We start from the raw sequence: 20011 nt of genomic DNA, 5'->3' as shown, positions 1-20011 counted from the left end.
CAGACTGCAGTAACCTATGTAACGTGGTCAGTAGTCTACAGTAACCTATGTAACGTGGTCAGAGGGCTACAGTAACCTATGTAACATGGTCAGTAGACTACAGTAACCTATATAGCATGGTCAGTAGTCTACAGTAACGTATGTAACGTGGTCAGAGGGCTACAGTAACCTATGTAACGTGGTCAGTAGTCTACAGTAACCTATGTAACGTGGTCAGTAGGCTACAGTAACCTATGTAACATGGTCAGAGGGCTACAGTAACATATGTAACATGGTCAGAGGGCTACAGTAACCTATGTAACATGGTCAGAGGGCTACCTGCTTCAAAGCGGAGGGGTAGGTAGTCCACACACCCACTGGCAAAGATTTCCAGCAGGTAGGTAGACGCTGGAACACCGACAGAGTGAGGGCTTTTCATTTGCGCTTTGTTGCCATTTTTGTGGAATTGGAAACAAATGTCCAGAATGTAAAATAACTTGATCAACCGGTTCCCATGCTTTCAGAATAACGGTTCTGATCCGGAATGTAAAATAACTTGATCAACCGGTTCCCATGCGTTCAGAATAACGGTTCTGTTCCAGAATGTAAAATAACTTGATAAACCGGTTCCCATGCGTTCAGAATAACGGTTCTGTTCCAGAATGTAAAATAACTTGATCAACCTGTTCCCATGCGTTCAGAATAACGGTTCTGTTCCGGAATGTAAAATAACTTGATCAACCGGTTCCCATGCTTTCAGAATAACGGTTCTGTTCCGGAATGTAAAATAACTTGATCAACCGGTTCCCATGCTTTTAGAATAACGGTTCTGTTCCGGAATGTAAAATAACTTGATCAACCGGTTCCCATGCTTTTAGAATAACGGTTCTGTTCCGGAATGTAAAATAACTTGATCAACCGGTTCCCATGCTTTTAGAATAACGGTTCTGTTCCGGAATGTAAAATAACTTGATCAACCGGTTCCCATGCTTTCCGAATAACGGTTCTGTTCCGGAATGTAAAATAACTTGATCAACCGGTTCCCATGCGTTCAGAATAACGGTTCTGTTCCGGAATGTAAAATAACTTGATCAACTGGTTCCCATGCTTTCAGAATAACGGTTCTGTTCCAGAATGTAAAATAACTTGATCAACCGGTTCCCATGCGTTCAGAATAACGGTTCTGTTCCAGAATGTAAAATAACTTGATCAACCGGTTCCCATGCGTTCAGAATAACGGTTCTGTTCCAGAATGTAAAATAACTTGATCAACCGGTTCCCATGCTTTTAGAATAATGGTTCTGTTCCAGAATGTAGAATAACTTGATCAACCGGTTCCCATGCGTTCAGAATAACGGTTCTGTTCCAGAATGTAAAATAACTTGATCAACCGGTTCCCATGCTTTTAGAATAATGGTTCTGTTCCAGAATGTAAAATAACTTGATCAACCGGTTCCCATGCGTTCAGAATAACGGTTCTGTTCCAGAATGTAAAATAACTTGATCAACCGGTTCCCATGCTTTTAGAATAATGGTTCTGTTCCAGAATGTAAAATAACTTGATCAACCGGTTCCCATGCTTTCAGAATAACGGTTCTGTTCCGGAACAGTTTCATCATTGGAATGTGGTACATAACGAGGCAGCGGGGTGCTTTAGGACCATGCGGACCCCTCAGAGAGGTAGGGGAGGCTGGTTGGACTGTTTATCCCACTGGATTAAAACATGTTTAATTAAATTATGCCCCCCCGACCAAACAAAGTTGCGCCGCTGAGGAACATTATAGATCACTTTGGTTTTCGGTTCGGGTTCCTCAAATAATGTAGTTGTTTTCCAGTTTTGGGTTGTGTTCCCTGAACTGGTTCCAAACCTGGGCCAGTGGTATGGTAGTGGTGAGGCTGGGACAGTCAGCTGGACAGTCAGGCCAGTGGTATGGTAGTGGGGCTGGGACAGTCAGGCCAGTGGTATGGTAGTGGGGCTGGGACAGTCAGGCCAGTGGTATGGTAGTGGGGCTGGGACAGTCAGGCCAGTGGTATGGTAGTGAGGCTGGGACAGTCAGCTGGACAGTCAGGCCAGTGGTATGGTAGTGAGGCTGGGACAGTCAGCTGGACAGTCAGGCCAGTGGTATGGTAGTGGGGCTGGGACAGTCAGCTGGACAGTCAGGCCAGTGGTATGGTAGTGGGGCTGGGACAGTCAGGCCAGTGGTATGGTAGTGGGGCTGGGACAGTCAGGCCAGTGGTATGGTAGTGGGGCTGGGACAGTCAGGCCAGTGGTATGGTAGTGAGGCTGGGACAGTCAGCTGGACAGTCAGGCCAGTGGTATGGTAGTGAGGCTGGGACAGTCAGCTGGACAGTCAGGCCAGTGGTATGGTAGTGGGGCTGGGACAGTCAGCTGGACAGTCAGGCCAGTGGTATGGTAGTGGGGCTGGGACAGTCAGGCCAGTGGTATGGTAGTGGGGCTGGGACAGTCAGGCCAGTAGTATGGTAGTGGGGCTGGGACAGTCAGGCCAGTGGTATGGTAGTGAGGCTGGGACAGTCAGCTGGACAGTCAGGCCAGTGGTATGGTAGTGGGGCTGGGACAGTCAGCTGGACAGTCAGGCCAGTGGTATGGTAGTGGGGCTGGGACAGTCAGGCCAGTGGTATGGTAGTGGGGCTGGGACAGTCAGCTGGACAGTCAGGCCAGTGGTATGGTAGTGGGGCTGGGACAGTCAGCTGGACAGTCAGGCCAGTGGTATGGTAGTGGGGCTGGGACAGTCAGGCCAGTGGTATGGTAGTGGGGCTGGGACAGTCAGCTGGACAGTCAGGCCAGTGGTATGGTAGTGGGGCTGGGACAGTCAGCTGGACAGTCAGGCCAGTGGTATGGTAGTGGGGCTGGGACAGTCAGGCCAGTGGTATGGTAGTGTGGCTGGGACAGTCAGCTGGACAGTCAGGCCAGTGGTATGGTAGTGGGGCTGGGACAGTCAGGCCAGTGGTATGGTAGTGTGGCTGGGACAGTCAGCTGGACAGTCAGGCCAGTGGTATGGTAGTGGGGCTGGGACAGTCAGGCCAGTGGTATGGTAGTGGGGCTGGGACAGTCAGGCCAGTCAGGACCTGTAGTAGGACCATTACTCTTACTGTCCTCTCATGGTTGGGACATGAGGAAGTAAATCACAGTATTCATACATGCTATTGGCTAATACCTGGCTGTTGGTCTGAACTAGACCTTGCTATTGGCTAATAACTGGCTGTAGGTCTGAACTAGACCTTTCCATTGGCTAATAACTGGCTGTTGGTCTGAACTAGACCTTTCTATTGGCTAATAACTGGCTGTTGGTCTGAACTAGACCTTTCTATTGGCTAATAACTGGCTGTTGGTCTGAACTAGACCTTTCTATTGGCTAATAACTGGCTGTTGGTCTGAACTAGACCTTTCTATTGGCTAATAACTGGCTGTTGGTCTGAACTAGACCTTTCTATTGGCTAATACCTGGCTGTTGGTCTGAACTAGACCTTTCTATTGACTAATACCTGGCTGTTGGTCTGAACTAGACCTTTCTATTGGCTAATAACTGGCTGTTGGTCTGAACTAGACCTTTCTATTGGCTAATACCTGGCTGTTGGTCTGAACTAGACCTTTTTATTGGCTAATACCTGGCTAGGGGTCAAGGCCACATGAAAACACACAGATACACGACGCCTGTAGGGAAATGTTTGAATGTATATCAGAGCATTACTCTGACCTTAATAACAGTGTTGAGGAAATGACAGATCTATGTTTAGAATGTTCCAGTCGTTAATAAGATGATATCTCAGTACCACGGTCAGTCAACTGTAGCTACACCAAACTAATACAGCAGAGATACATTTAGAGACACTTCAATCTGTCCACTTCACTCTATATTAGAAACCATTTGAACACAAACACCATTAGTTTTTGTTTAGTGTCATTAATGTAAAGTCAAAGTCTGCACTTACGACAGTAGCTCTCATAGACACACTGAAATTCCATCTCTGTTAAAACAAAGATCCTGAATCAAGATGATTTCAGGGAGTAAGGTATGTTATGTCATCTCTCTCTCTCTCTCTCTCTCTGTCTCTCTCTCTCTCTCTCTCTCTCTCTCTCTCTCTCTCTCTCTCTGTGTCTCTCTCTCTCTCTCTCTGTCTCTCTCTCTCTCTCTGTCTCTCTCTCTTCTCTCTCTCTCTCTCTCTCTGTGTCTCTCTCTCTCTCTCTCTCTGTGTCTCTCTCTCTCTCTCTCTGTGTCTCTCTCTCTCTCTGTCTCTCATAAATGTCAACACTGCTAGAAACAAAATCAGTGTTGAATAAATGTTGAGCAACAGAACCAGAGAGAACAGAATCTGTCTCTCTCTCTCTTGAGAAGGTCAGATTCTACAGAAAAGCTGAAGGAGAAGCTCTGGAGGCCAAGTGAAAGAAAATACAACTTAGTCAACAGAGGATGGATGAAAAGATCACATTCAAGTTCTCCAAGTTCAACCCAGATAAAGGCGTATTCCTGGGATACCAAAGCATAAAATACAGAGTCCATGACAACACACCAAGCGTGAGACAGGAGAAGATATCTGGTTAGTCTGAGACGAACATCTGCTGAAGAAACTCAGAAAAAGTAAAAAGGTGAAAGTACCTTCTTCAACATCAGATAAATAGTCTTCATTGAGCATTTCAGGTACATTGGCTTTACCAACTGTGCAATTTGAATGAGGAAAGTGTTAAAAATCATAGAAAAATTATAAAGCATTAAAATATATAAATCTAAACCATATCTTATGTTGATTTATCATAAGGATATGATCAGGTTATTAAAACATAACTCCTACATCTCTCACTGGATATAATCAGGTTATTAAAACATAACTCCTACATCTCTCACTGGATATAATCAGGTTATTAAAACATAACTCCTACATCTCTCACTGGATATAATCAGGTTATTAAAACATAACTCCTACATCTCTCACTGGATATGATCAGGTTATTAAAACATAACTCCTACATCTCTCACTGGATATGATCAGGTTATTAAAACATAACTCCTACATCTCTCACCGGATATGATCAGGTTATTAAAACATAACTCCTACATCTCTCACTGGATATAATCAGGTTATTAAAACATAACTCCTACATCTCTCACCGGATATAATCAGGTTATTAAAACATAACTCCTACATCTCTCACTGGATATAATCAGGTTATTATAACATAACTCCTACATCACTCACTGGATATGATCAGGTTATTAAAACATAACTCCTACATCTCTCACTGGATATAATCAGGTTATTAAAACATAACTCCTACATCTCTCACTGGATATAATCAGGTTATTAAAACATAACTCCTACATCTCTCACTGGATATGATCAGGTTATTAAAACATAACTCCTACATCTCTCACTGGATATAATCAGGTTATTAAAACATAACTCCTACATCTCTCACTGGATATGATCAGGTTATTAAAACATAACTCCTACATCTCTTACCGTCATCATCCGACATGTCCAGAACCTCATTCATGGTTTCTGGAACGTTCATCTTGTGTTTCTCGGTCACCGTCTAGTAAGGGAACAAACATTTCAATGAGTCGTTAACGAACGAAGGATGTTATTGTACATGTGGATAACTGTAAGACAACAGATAGGTATTTACATATGCAGGCTACTGTATTTCTCATGGTGTTTCTAGAAGGTTTTAGTTAACACACTTCAGTTGTTTCATACACTAACTTAATGAGAACAGTATGTGCTGGTCTCACCAGAGTGGTCTGTGTTTCCTCAGTGACGACCTTCAGAGTATCCACTACAGAGATGTACCCCAGCCTCCTGGCGATGGACAGGGCCGTGTTACCATTCTGTTAAAGACAGTCAGATATTACTATTACTCTAACCCCTAACCCTAACCCCCTAACCCCTAACCTCTAACCCCTAACCCCCTAACCCCTAACCCCTAACCCTACCCCCTAACTCTAACCCCTAACCCCAACCCTAACCCTAACCCTAACCCCTAACCCCAACCCTAACCCTAACCCCAACCCTAACCCTAACCCCTACCCCTAACCCTAACCCCAACCCTAAACCTAACCCCTACCCCTAACCCTAACCCTAACCCCTAACCCTAACCCTAACCCTAACCCCTAACCCCTAACCCAGCCTCGTGTCAGTATCTACTGTTAATACTACCAAAGACAATAGATGGACCACTGTGTGTTGTGATGTGACTGTTACAGTGCAGGCTCATGACAGCCTAGTGTGTATGAGATAGTGTTGGTGACAGTGTATTTCACTGTGCAGTCCCATCTGTGGGGGCTCACCACAGTCAGCTCGTTTGGGGAGAGGCCCCGTGCTGCAGCAGGTGTGTGTGTGTGTGTTCTCACCACAGTGACGTGGTTTGGAGAGGCCCCGTGCTGCAGCAGGTGTGTGTGTTCTCACCACAGTGACGTGGTTGGGAGAGGCCCCGTGATGCAGCAGGTGTGTGTGTTCTCACCACAGTGACGTGGTTGGGAGAGGCCCCGTGCTGCAGCAGGTGTGTGTGTGTGTTCTCACCACAGTGACGTGGTTGGGAGAGGCCCCGTGCTCCAGCAGGTGTGTGTGTGTTCTCACCACAGTGACGTGGTTGGGAGAGGCCCCGTGCTGCAGCAGGTGTGTGTGTGTGTTCTCACCACAGTGACGTGGTTGGGAGAGGCCCCGTGCTGCAGCAGGTGTGTGTGTGTTCTCACCACAGTGACGTGGTTGGGAGAGGCCCCGTGCTGCAGCAGTAGGTTGATGATGTGGGTGTGGCCTTGCTGGGCCGCCTGATGGAGGGGGGTGTATCCGTTCTGAAAGGGGGAGGAGGAAAGGTCAGACACGCCTCTTTTATTAAACATACCAACACAAACCCACTGCAACACCCACACCTACAACCATCAACATCTATATACACATGTGGAGGGGAGCCTAACCTTGGTTTTGGCGTTGATCTTGGCCTGGTTCTTTAGCAGGAAGTTGACCATCTTCACGTTTCCATAGTGACACGCCACGTGCAGTGGAGTGTATCCCATCTAGGGAAACAGAAATAGAAATCAAGTGTTATGACGGTGTAACCACTAGTGTATCCCATCTAGTGAAACAGAAATCAAGTGTTATGCCTGTGTCAACCACTAGTGTATCCCATCTAGGGAAACAGAAATCATGTGTTATGACGGTGTAACCACTAGTGTATCCCATCTAGGGGAACAGAAATCAAGTGTTATGCCTGGTGTAACCACTAGTGTATCCCATCTAGGGAAGCAGAAATCAAGTGTTATGCCTGGTGTAACCACTAGTGTATCCCGTCTAGGGAAACAGAGACAGAAATCAAGTGTTATGACGGTGTAACCACTAGTGTATCCCATCTAGGGAAACAGAAATCAAGTGTTATGCCTGGAGTAACCACTAGTGTACCCCATCTAGGGAAACAGAAATCAAGTGTTATGCCTGGTGTAACCACTAGTGTATCCCATCTAGGGAAGCAGAAATCAAGTGTTATGCCTGGTGTAACCACTAGTGTATCCCGTCTAGGGAAACAGAGACAGAAATCAAGTGTTTTGATGGTGTAACCACTAGTGTATCCCATCTAGGGAAACAGAAATCAAGTGTTTTGACGGTGTATCCCATCTAAAGCTCCATTCACTATCATGTTCAATGGTTTCAGGAGACATTCTGAAACCTTCAAGCACGTTGATTCAAATAACGGTTTGATGCCTGCTGATAGGCCGAGATTATAGCAGAATGGATACGACATTTAGAGAGTTAATGTTGTTGTAGTGTTGTAGTCAGGTCTGTATGTAGATACCAGAGCTTGTTAGAGTTGTAGTGTTTCAGTGTTGTAGTGTAGTGTTGTAGAGTAGTGTTGTAGAGTAGTGTTGTAGTGTTTCAGTGTTGTAGAGTTTCAGTGTTGTAGAGTAGTGTTGTAGAGTAGTGTTGTAGTGTTTCAGTGTTGTAGAGTTTCAGTGTTGTAGTGTTGTAGTGTGGTGTAGTAGTGTTTCAGTGTTGTAGTGTAGTGTTGTAGTGTACTGTTGTTTCAGTGTTGTAGTGTTTCAGTGTTGTAGTGTTTCAGTGTTGTAGTGTAGTGTTGTAGTGTACTGTTGTTTCAGTGTTGTAGTGTAGTGTTGTGGTGTAGTGTTGTAGTGTACTGTTGTTTCAGTGTTGTAGTGTTTCAGTGTTGTAGTGTTTCAGTGTTGTAGTGTTGTAGTGTTGTAGTGTACTGTTGTTTCAGTGTTGTAGTGTTTCAGTGTTGTAGTGTTTCAGTGGTGTAGTGTTTCAGTGGTGTAGTGTTTCAGTGGTGTAGTGTTTCAGTATTGTAGTGTACTGTTGTTTCAGTGGTGTAGTGTTTCAGTGGTGTAGTGTTGTAGTGTTGTAGTGTTTCAGTGTTGTAGTGTTTCAGTGTTGTAGTGTTTCAGTGTTGTGGTGATTCAATGTTGTGGTGTTGTGTTGTAGTGTTTCAGTGTTGTAGTGTTTCAGTGCAGTGTTGTAGTGTTTCAGTGGTGTAGTGTTTCAGTGTTGTGGTGTTTCAGTGTTGTGGTGTTGTGTTGTAGTGTTTCAGTGTTGTAGTGTTTCAGTGTTTCAGTGGTGTAGTGTTTCAGTGTTGTGGTGTTTCAGTGTTGTAGTGTTTCAGTTTTGTGGTGTTTCAGTGTTGTAGTGTTTCAGTTTTGTAGTGTTGTAGTGTTTCAGTGTTGCAGTGTTGTAGTGTTGTAGTGTTTCAGTGTTGTAGTGTTTCAGTGTTGTAGTGTTTCAGTTTTGTAGTGTTGTAGTGTTTCAGTGGTGTAGTGTTTCAGTGGTGTAGTGTTTCAGTGTTTCAGTGTTGTAGTGTTTCAGTTTTTTAGTGTTGTAGTGTTTCAGTGGTGTAGTGTTTCAGTGGTGTAGTGTTTCAGTGGTGTAGTGTTTCAGTGTTGTAGTGTTTCAGTGTTGTAGTGTGTCAGTGGTGTAGTGTTTCAGTGTTTCAGAATACTGTTGTAGTGTTTCAGTGTTGTAGTGTTTCAGTGTTTCAGTGGTGTAGTGTTTCAGTGTTGTGGTGTTTCAGTGTTGTAGTGTTTCAGTTTTGTGGTGTTTCAGTGTTGTAGTGTTTCAGTTTTGTAGTGTTGTAGTGTTTCAGTGGTGTAGTGTTTCAGTGGTGTAGTGTTTCCGTGTTTCAGTGTTGTAGTGTTTCAGTGTTGTCGTGTTTCAGTGTTGTAGTGTTTCAGTGTTGTAGTGTTTCAGTGTTGTAGTGTTTCAGTTTTGTAGTGTTGTAGTGTTTCAGTGGTGTAGTGTTTCAGTGTTTCAGTGGTGTAGTGTTTCAGTGTTTCAGTGTTGTAGTGTTTCAGTTTTGTAGTGTTGTAGTGTTTCAGTGGTGTAGTGTTTCAGTGTTTCAGTGTTGTAGTGTTTCAGTGTTGTAGTATTTCAGTGTTGTAGTGTTTCAGTGTTGTAGTGTGTCAGTGGTGTAGTGTTTCAGTGTTTCAGAATACTGTTGTAGTGTTTCAGTTTTGTAGTGTTGTAGTGTTTCAGTGTTTCAGTGTTGTAGTGTTTCAGTGGTGTAGTGTTTCAGTGTTTCAGTGTTGTAGTGTGTCAGTGGTGTAGTGTTTCAGTGTTTCAGAATACTGTTGTAGTGTTTCAGTGTAGTACTGTAGTAATGTAGTGTTGTCGTGTTTCAGTGTAGTACTGTAGTAATGTAGTGGTGTAGTGTTTCAGTGTAGTACTGTAGTAATGTAGTGGTGTAGTGTTTCAGTGTAGTACTGTAGTAATGTAGTGTTTCTAGTCCTTCTGGTCTCGCTCTCCTCTCTGGTTTCTAGACCTTCTGGTCTCTCTCTCTGGGTTTCTAGACCTTCTGGTCTCTCTGTTGTGTTTCTCAGTGAGTGTTCTGCAGTGAGGTGTGAGGAGAGACCAGCCGACCTACACAGCTGTCAGACCAGAGCTGAACACGTGGTGTGTACGTGCATGTGTACCTTAGTCTCTGGGTCAACAGTGGCCCCCTGGTTAACCAGCACCTCAGCTACGTTCACCTTGTCGTCCTGAGCTGCCAGGTGGAGAGGAGTCAGACCACTCTGAGAGGAGAGGACACAGGACAGGACATACCACATTACAATACAGGACAGGACACATTACAACACAGGACAGGACACAGGACAGGACATACCACATTACAATACAGGACAGGACACAGGACAGGACAGGACACATTACAACACAGGACAGGACACAGGACAGGACATACCACATTACAATACAGGACAGGACATAACACATTACAATACAGGACAGGACAGGACACAGGACAGGACATACCACATTAAAACACAGGACAGGACATAACACATTACAATACAGGACAGGACAGGACACATTACAATACAGGACAGGACAGGACACAGGACAGGACATAACACATTACAATACAGGACAGAACATAACAGGACACATTAGAACACAGGACAGGACAGAGCACATTAGAACACAGGACAGGACATACCACATTACAATACAGGACAGGACACAGGACAGGACAGGACACATTACAACACAGGACAGGACACAGGACAGGACATACCACATTACAATACAGGACAGGACATACATCATTACAATACAGGACAGGACATACCACATTACAATACAGGACAGGACAAGACACATTACAACACAGGACAGGACACAGGACAGGACATACCACATTACAATACAGGACAGGACATAACACATTACAATACAGGACAGGACACAGGACAGGACACATTACAATACAGGACAGGACATAACACATTACAATAAAAGACAGGACACAGGACAGGACAGGACACATTACAAATCAGGACAGGACACAGGACAGGACATACCACATTACAATACAGGACAGGACACAGGACAATACAGGACAGGACAGGACACATTACAACACAGGACAGGACATACCACATTACAATACAGGACAGGACATAACACATTAAAACACAGGACAGGACATAACACATTACAACACAGGACAGGACAGGACACATTACAATACAGGACAGGACAGGACACAGGACAGGACATAACACATTAAAACAAGGGACAGGACATAACACATTACAATACAGGACAGGACAGGACAGGACATATTACAATACAGGACAGGACAGGACAGGACATAACACATTAAAATACAGGACAGGACATAACAGGACACATTAGAACACAGGACAGGACAGGACACATTAGAACACAGGACAGGACAGGACATACCACATTACAATACAGGACAGGACATAACACATTACAATACAGGACAGGACATACCACATTACAATACAGGACAGGACAGGACACATTACAACACAGAACAGGACACAGGACAGGACATACCACATTACAATACAGGACAGGACACAGGACAGGACACATTACAATACAGGACAGGACATAACACATTACAATACAGGACAGGACACAGGACAGGACAGGACACATTACAACACAGGACAGGACACAGGACAGGACATAACACATTACAACACAGGACAGGACACAGGACACATTAGGACACAGGACAGGACAGGACATAACACATTACAACACAGGACAGGACAAACACATTACAATACAGGACAGGACAGGACATAACACATTACAATACAGGACAGGACAGGATATAACACATTAGAACACAGGACAGGACAGGACACATTATAACACAGGACAGGACAGGATATAACACATAAGGACACAGGACAGGACAGGACACATTAGAACACAGGACAGGACAGGACAGGACAGGACACATTAGAACACAGGACAGGACAGGACACATTACAATACAGGACAGGACAGGATATAACACATTAGAACACAGGACAGGACAGGACACATTACAACACAGGACAGGACAGGACACATTAGAACACAGGACAGGACATAACACATTATAACACAGGACAGGACAGGACAGGACATGACAGGACACATTAGAACACAGGACACATTAGAACACAGGACAGGACAGGACAGGACACATAAGAACACAGGACACATTACAACACAGGACAGGACAGGACAGGACAGGCTAACACATTAGAACACAGGGCAGGACAGGACACATTACAATACAGGACAGGACAGGACACATTAGAACACAGGACAGGACAGGACATAACACATTAGAACACAGGACAGGACACATTATAACACAGGACAGGACAGGACACATTACAACACAGGACAGGACAGGACAGGACATAACACATTACAATACAGGACAGGACAGGACACATTACAATACAGGACAGGACAGGACACATTAGAACACAGGACTGGACAGGACGTAACACATTAGAACACAGGACAGGACAGGACACATTAGAACACAGGACAGGACAGGACACATTAGAACACAGGACAGGACAGGACACATTAGAACACAGGACAGGACAGGACACATTAGAACACAGGACAGGACAGGACACATTAGAACACAGGACAAGACAGGACACATTATAACACAGGACAGGACAGGACACATTAGAACACAGGACAGGACAGGACACATTAGAACACAGGACAGGACACATTACAACACAGGACACATTACAACACAGGACAGGACAGGACACATTAGAACACAGGACAGGACGGGACAGGACATAACACATTAGAACACAGGACAGGACAGGACACATTACAATACAGGACAGGACACGACAAGACACATTAGAACACAGGACAGGACAGGACATAACACATTAGAACACAGGACAGGACAGGACACATTATAACACAGGACAGGACACATTATAACACAGGACAGGACAGGACACATTATAACACAGGACAGGACACATTAGAACACAGGACAGGACAGGACAGGACACATTAGAATACAGGACAGGACAGGACACATTCGAACACAGGACAGGACAGGTCACATTAGAACACAGGACAAGACAGGACACATTAGAACACAAGATAAGACAGGACACATTAGAACACAGGACAGGACAGGACATAACACATTAGAACACAGGACAGGACACATTACAATACAGGACAGGACAGGACACATTAGAACACAGGACAGGACAGGACATAACACATTAGAACACAGGACAGGACACATTATAACACAGGACAGGACAGGACACATTATAACACAGGACAGGACAGGACACATTATAACACAGGACAGGACAGGACACATTAGAACACAGGACAGGAGAGGACACATTAGAACACAGGACAGGACAGGACACATTACAACACAGGACAGGACAGGACACATTAGAACACAGGACAGGACAGGACACATTACAATACAGGACAGGACACGACAAGACACATTAGAACACAGGACAGGACAGGACATAACACATTAGAACACAGGACAGGACAGGACACATTATAACACAGGACAGGACACATTATAACACAGGACAGGACAGGACACATTATAACACAGGACAGGACACATTAGAACACAGGACAGGACAGGACACATTAGAACACAGGACAGGACAGGACACATTCGAACACAGGACAGGACAGGACACATTAGAACACAGGACAAGACAGGACACATTAGAACACAGGATAAGACAGGACACATTAGAACACAGGACAGGACAGGACAGGACATAACACATTAGAACACAGGACAGGACACATTACAATACAGGACAGGACAGGACAGGACACATTAGAACACAGGACAGGACAGGACATAACACATTAGAACACAGGACAGGACACATTATAACACAGGACAGGACAGGACACATTATAACACAGGACAGGACAGGACACATTAGAACACAGGACAGGACAGGACACATTAGAACACAGGACAGGACAGGACACATTAGAACACAGGACAGGACAGGACACATTACAACACAGGACAGGACAGGACACATTAGAACACAGGACAGGACAGGACACATTACAATACAGGACAGGACAGGACACATTAGAACACAGGACAGGACATGACACATTAGAACACAGGACAGGACAGGACATAACACATTAGAACACAGGACAGGACAGGACAGGACATAACAGTTTAGAACACATGAAAGAACAGGACATAACACATTAGAACACAGGACAGGACAGGACACATTAGAACACAGGACAGGACAGGACATAACACATTATAACACAGGACAGGACACATTAGAACACAGGACACATTACAACACAGGACAGGACAGGACATAACACATTAGAACACAGGACAGGACAGGACAAATTACAATACAGGACAGGACAGGACACATTAGAACACAGGACAGGACAGGACATAACACATTAGAACACAGGACAGGACAGGACACATTATAACACAGGACAGGACAGGACACATTATAACACAGGACAGGACAGGACAGAACACATTATAACACAGGACAGGACAGGACACATTAGAACACAGGACAGGACAGGACACATTAGAACACAGGACAGGACAGGACACATTAGAACACAGGACAGGACAGGACACATTAGAACACAGGACAGGACAGGACACATTAGAACACAGGACAGGACAGGACACATTACAACACAGGACACATTACAACACAGGACAGGACAGGACACATTAGAACACAGGACAAGACAGGACAGGACAGGACGTAACACATTAGAACACAGGACAGGACACATTACAATACAGGACAGGACAGGACACATTAGAACACAGGACAGGACACATTAGAACACAGGACACATTAGAACACAGGACAGGACAGGACACATTAGAACACAGGACAGGACAGGACACATTAGAACACAGGACAGGACACATTAGAACACAGGACAGGACAGAGGACAGGACAGGACACATTAGAACACAGGTCAGGACACAGGACAGGACACATTAGAACACAGGACAGGACAGGATATAACACATTAGAACACAGGACAGGACAGGACACATTAGAACACAGGACAGGACAGGACACATTAGAACACAGGACAGGACAGGACACATTAGAACACAGGACAGGACACATTAGAACACAGGACAGGACAGAGGACAGGACAGGACACATTAGAACACAGGTCAGGACACAGGACAGGACACATTAGAACACAGGACAGGACAGGATATAACACATTAGAACACAGGACAGGACAGGACACATTAGAACACAGGACAGGACAGGACACATTAGAACACAGGACAGGACAGGACAGGACACATTAGAACACAGGACAGGACAGGACAGGACACATTAGAACACAGGACAGGACACATTAGAACACAGGACAGGACACAGAACAGGACAGGACACATTAGAACACAGGTCAGGACACAGGACAGGACACATTAGAACACAGGACAGGACAGGATATAACACATTAGAACACAGGACAGGACAGGACACATTAGAACACAGGACAGGACACATTAGAACACAGGACAGGACAGGACACATTAGAACACAGGACAGGACATAAGACATTACAACACAGGACAGGACACAGGACAGGACATACCACATTAGAACACAGGACAGGACCACCCTAACCCTTGACCCCCACCTTGTTGCCCAAGCTGATGGTGGCGTCCCTGGCCAGTAGCAGGGTAACGATGTCTACGTTGCCCTCCTGAGAGGCCAGGTGCAGCGGTGTGATGCCCTGACGTGTCGTAGCGTTGGTGTTGGCTCCGTACTCCAGCAGCGTCGTTGCGATCTCCATCTGGTTCTTCTTAGCCGCGATGTGGAGAGGAGTATACCCATTCTACACCACAGACAGAACAAATTACACCACAGAGCAGGGTACCCATTCTACACCACAGACAGAACATATTCCACCACAGAGGAGGGTAGCCATTCTACACCACAGACAGAACATGTTACAACACAGAGGAGAGTACCCATTCTACACCACAGACAGAACATATTACACCACAGAGGAGGGTACACATTCTACACCACAGACAGAACATATTACAACACAGGTAATATACAGTCATCTGTCATCCAGGTAATCTATCATCCAGGTAATATACAGTCATCTATCATCCAGTGAGTCGTGGTCCTGCTGTTTCAGAACAGCGAGTCGTGGTCCTACTGTTTCAGATCAGCGTGTCGTGGTCCTGCTGTTTCAGATCAGCGAGTCGTGGTCCTGCTGTTTCAGATCAGCGGGTCGTGGTCCTGCTGTTTCAGATCAGCGAGTCGGGGTCCTGCTGTTTCAGAACAGCGAGTCGTGGTCCTGCTGTTTCAGATCAGCGGGTCGTGGTCCTGCTGTTTCAGATCAGCGAGTCGGGGTCCTGCTGTTTCAGAACAGCGAGTCGTGGTCCTGCTGTTTCAGATCAGCGGGTCGTGGTCCTGCTGTTTCAGATCAGCGAGTCGGGGTCCTGCTGTTTCAGAACAGCGAGTCGTGGTCCTGCTGTTTCAGATCAGCGGGTCGTGGTCCTGCTGTTTCAGATCAGCGGGTCGTGGTCCTGCTGTTTCAGATCAGCGAGTCGTGGTCCTGCTGTTTCAGAACAGCGAGTCGTGGTCCTGCTGTTTCAGATCAGCGAGTCGTGGTCCTGCTGTTTCAGATCAGCGAGTCGGGGTCCTGCTGTTTCAGATCAGCGAGTCGGGGTCCTGCTGTTTCAGATCAGCGAGTCGTGGTCCTGCTGTTTCACATCAGCGAGTCGTGGTCCTGCTGTTTCCCATCAGCGAGTCGTGGTCCTGCTGTTTCAGATCAGTGAGTCGTGGTCCTGCTGTTTCAGATCAACGAGTCGTGGTCCTGCTGTTTCAGATCAGTGAGTCGTGGTCCTGCTGTTTCAGATCAGCGAGTCGTGGTCCTGCTGTTTCAGATCAGCGAGTCGTGGTCCTGCTGTTTCAGATCAGTGAGCTGTGATCCTGTCAGGGCTTCCTCCGGTACTGTTGCCCCCATGTCCGTTGGTGCTGTGAGTACCTATGCATTGTCTCAGCCTGTGCTGCATGTTTTGTGCATTATGTATTACGGGTCTCGTCCCGTGTCGTTCTACGAGGTTTTCCCTCGCTCTTTTGTTTGGGTACATCCAGGTGTTTTGTATTTGTGTTTGTTTTGGGCGTGTTAAAAACCCCTATTATGTATTCCTGCACCTGTCTCCAAATCCTTTATACCAGCGTGACAGATCCTGCTGTTTCAGATCAGTACACCAGGGGAAAAACATTCACCTGATGTTACCAGAACGTTCCCAGAACACATTTCGTCTGTTCTTTACATTTTCGTGAAATGTTCTGAGGACCTCCAAGACAAGGTCAAATGGAATATTATGTTAAACCCAAAACAATTATGCTATGAAAGTCATAAAAACGGACATTTCATTCTTACAACATTAAGGGAATTTCCTGCGACCTAACTTACACATTGTATGAATGTCATCACAACTGAGCATATTTTGTATCTCTTGTAATGTACCCACACTGTTCCCACAACCTAATGACAAGTTCTGGGAACCTTTAAAAGAACTCACAAAGGCTATTCTGCCAACAATCTTGCAACATCAAAGGAATGTTTTGTGCAGCCTGATACAAACAATATCTGAATGTCAGCACACCTGGACAGTTTTTGTGTTTTAAAAACATATCTGTTTTGGGAACATGTCCCCACAATGTTACCACAACCTAATGAAACATTATGGGAACCTTTATAGAACAGATGGAATGTGTTCTGGGAACATGTCGGCACAATGTTACCACAACCTAATGAAACATTATGGGAACCTTTATAGAACAGATGGAATGTGTTCTGGGAACATGTCCCCACAATGTTACCACAACCTAATGAAACATTATGGGAACCTTTATAGAACAGATGGAATATGTTCTGGGAACATGTCCCCACAATGTTACCACAACCTAATGAAACATTATGGGAACCTTTATAGAACAGATGAAATGTGTTCTGGGAACCTTTATAGAACAGATGGAATGTGTTCTGGGAACATTCTTGGAACATCAAGTGAACGTTTTTTCACCCTAAAAGAAACATCTGCACAGTCTGATACTGGTGTGGTCTGATACTGGTGTGGTCTGATACTGATGTGGTCTGATACTGGTGTGGTCTGATACTGGTGTGGTCTGATACTGGTGTGGTAGTGGTCTGATACTGGTGTGGTCTGATACTGGTGTGGTCTGATACTGGTGTGGTAGTGGTCTGATACTGGTGTGGTAGTGGTCTGATACTGGTGTGGTAGTGGTCTGATACTGGTGTGGTCTGATACTGGTGTGGTCTGATGCTGGTGTGGTCTGATACTGGTGTGGTAGTGGTCTGATACTGATGTGGTCTGATACTGGTGTGGTCTGATACTGGTGTGATAGTGGTCTGATACTGGTGTGGTCTGATACTGGTGTGGTAGTGGTCTGATACTGGTGTGGTCTGATACTGGTGTGGTCTGATACTGGTGTGGTCTGATACTGGTGTGGTAGTGGTTCCTGAGCAGACTAGATGAAACATCTGTTATTTTCTATTTTACATTTATTTAACCAGGCAAGTCAGTTAAGAACAAATTCTTATTTACAATGACGGCAATGACGGCAATGAGCAAGGCATTTAACCCTAATTGATCCTGTAAGTGGCTCTGGATAAGAGCGTCTGCTAAATGGCGTGAATATGTAACTGGTAACCTACCTTGGCAGCAGCGTGCGGTGAAGCTCCCTGGTCCAGCAGCAGCAGAGCCACTTTCTGGTTATCATAATGAGCAGCTACGTGTAGGGGAGTTAGACCACTCTACAGAAACACAACGGCATACACAGCTGCATTAGTGTTAGACTGAAGGCTGAGGCACTTAGCCCAACACAGTGGAAGGATGACAAACCGGGATCTTAAGTGGTTGAAATATAAATCAGTTACACAATTCCAATTCTGTCTTTATCCGTTGAATAAAGACATGTTAAACTGATCAGTGTTTCAGCATCATAACAGGGGCTTCACTCTCTAGAGCAGGGGTGTCAAACACACTCAACCTGCTTCTAAACGACTCAAACCAAATCCAAACTCAATCTACTTCTAAATGACTCAAACCAAATCCAACCTCAATCTGCTTCTAAATGACTCAAACCAAATCCAAACTCAATCTGCTTCTAAATGACTCAAACCAATTCCAACCCCAATTTACTTCTAAATGACTCAAACCAAATCCAAACTCATTCTGTTTCTAAATGACTCAAACCAAATCCAACCTCAATCTACTTCTAAATGACTCAAACCAAATCCAACCTCAATCTGCTTCTAAATGACTCAAACCAAATCCAACCTCAATCTACTTCTAAATGACTCAAACCAAATCCAACCTCAATCTGCTTCTAAATGACTCAAACCAAATCCAACCTCAATCTACTTCTAAATGACTCAAACCAAATCCAACCTCAATCTGCTTCTAAATGACTCAAACCAAATCCAAATTCAATCTGCTTCTAAATGACTCAAACCAAATCCAAACTCAATCTACTTCTAAATGACTCAAACCAAATCCAACCTCAATCTGCTTCTAAATGACTCAAACCAAATCCAACCTCAATCTACTTCTAAATGACTCAAACCAAATCCAAACTCAATCTGCTTCTAAATGACTCAAACCAATTCCAACCCCAATTTACTTCTAAATGACTCAAACCAAATCCAAACTCATTCTGTTTCTAAATGACTCAAACCAAATCCAACCTCAATCTACTTCTAAATGACTCAAACCAAATCCAACCTCAATCTGCTTCTAAATGACTCAAACCAAATCCAACCTCAATCTACTTCTAAATGACTCAAACCAAATCCAACCTCAATCTGCTTCTAAATGACTCAAACCAAATCCAACCTCAATCTACTTCTAAATGACTCAAACCAAATCCAACCTCAATCTGCTTCTAAATGACTCAAACCAAATCCAAATTCAATCTGCTTCTAAATGACTCAAACCAAATCCAAACTCAATCTACTTCTAAATGACTCAAACCAAATCCAACCTCAATCTGCTTCTAAATGACTCAAACCAAATCCAACCTCAATCTACTTCTAAATGACTCAAACCAAATCCAAACTCAATCTACTTCTAAATGAATCAAACCAAATCCAACCTCAATCTGCTTCTAAATGACTCAAA

The 20011-nt window shown here is 44.7% G+C and overlaps 1 protein-coding gene across 22 annotated transcripts in view; it reads right to left on the bottom strand.

Annotated features, from left to right (window-relative positions):
* ank3b (ankyrin 3b) overlaps positions 1–20011 on the bottom strand; it is a 692976-nt gene that overhangs the window by 108979 nt on the left and 563986 nt on the right. For 14 of the 22 annotated variants that reach the window (XM_082965026.1, XM_082965032.1, XM_082965030.1 and 11 more), the window contains exons 17-24: positions 18547–18645; positions 15481–15678; positions 9909–10007; positions 6912–7010; positions 6690–6788; positions 5730–5825; positions 5458–5530; positions 4596–4655 (exon numbers count right to left, since the gene is read on the bottom strand). In XM_082965026.1, the coding sequence (XP_082821152.1) occupies positions 4596–4655; positions 5458–5530; positions 5730–5825; positions 6690–6788; positions 6912–7010; positions 9909–10007; positions 15481–15678; positions 18547–18645 (823 nt within the window). Of the gene's footprint in view, positions 1–4595; positions 4656–5457; positions 5531–5729; positions 5826–6347; positions 6357–6402; positions 6427–6689; positions 6789–6911; positions 7011–9908; positions 10008–15480; positions 15679–18546; positions 18646–20011 lie in introns of those variants that run through there. The other 8 variants (XM_082965035.1, XM_082965034.1, XM_082965020.1 and 5 more) reach the window with 3 other exon arrangements.

This window comes from Salmo salar, chromosome 18 (genome assembly GCF_965601325.2).
Source record: "Salmo salar chromosome 18, fSalSal1, whole genome shotgun sequence".
Taxonomy (NCBI): Eukaryota; Metazoa; Chordata; class Actinopteri; order Salmoniformes; family Salmonidae; genus Salmo; species Salmo salar.
The sequence above is the reverse complement of the archived record's forward strand: the minus strand, read 5'-3'. Positions and strand labels throughout refer to the sequence as shown.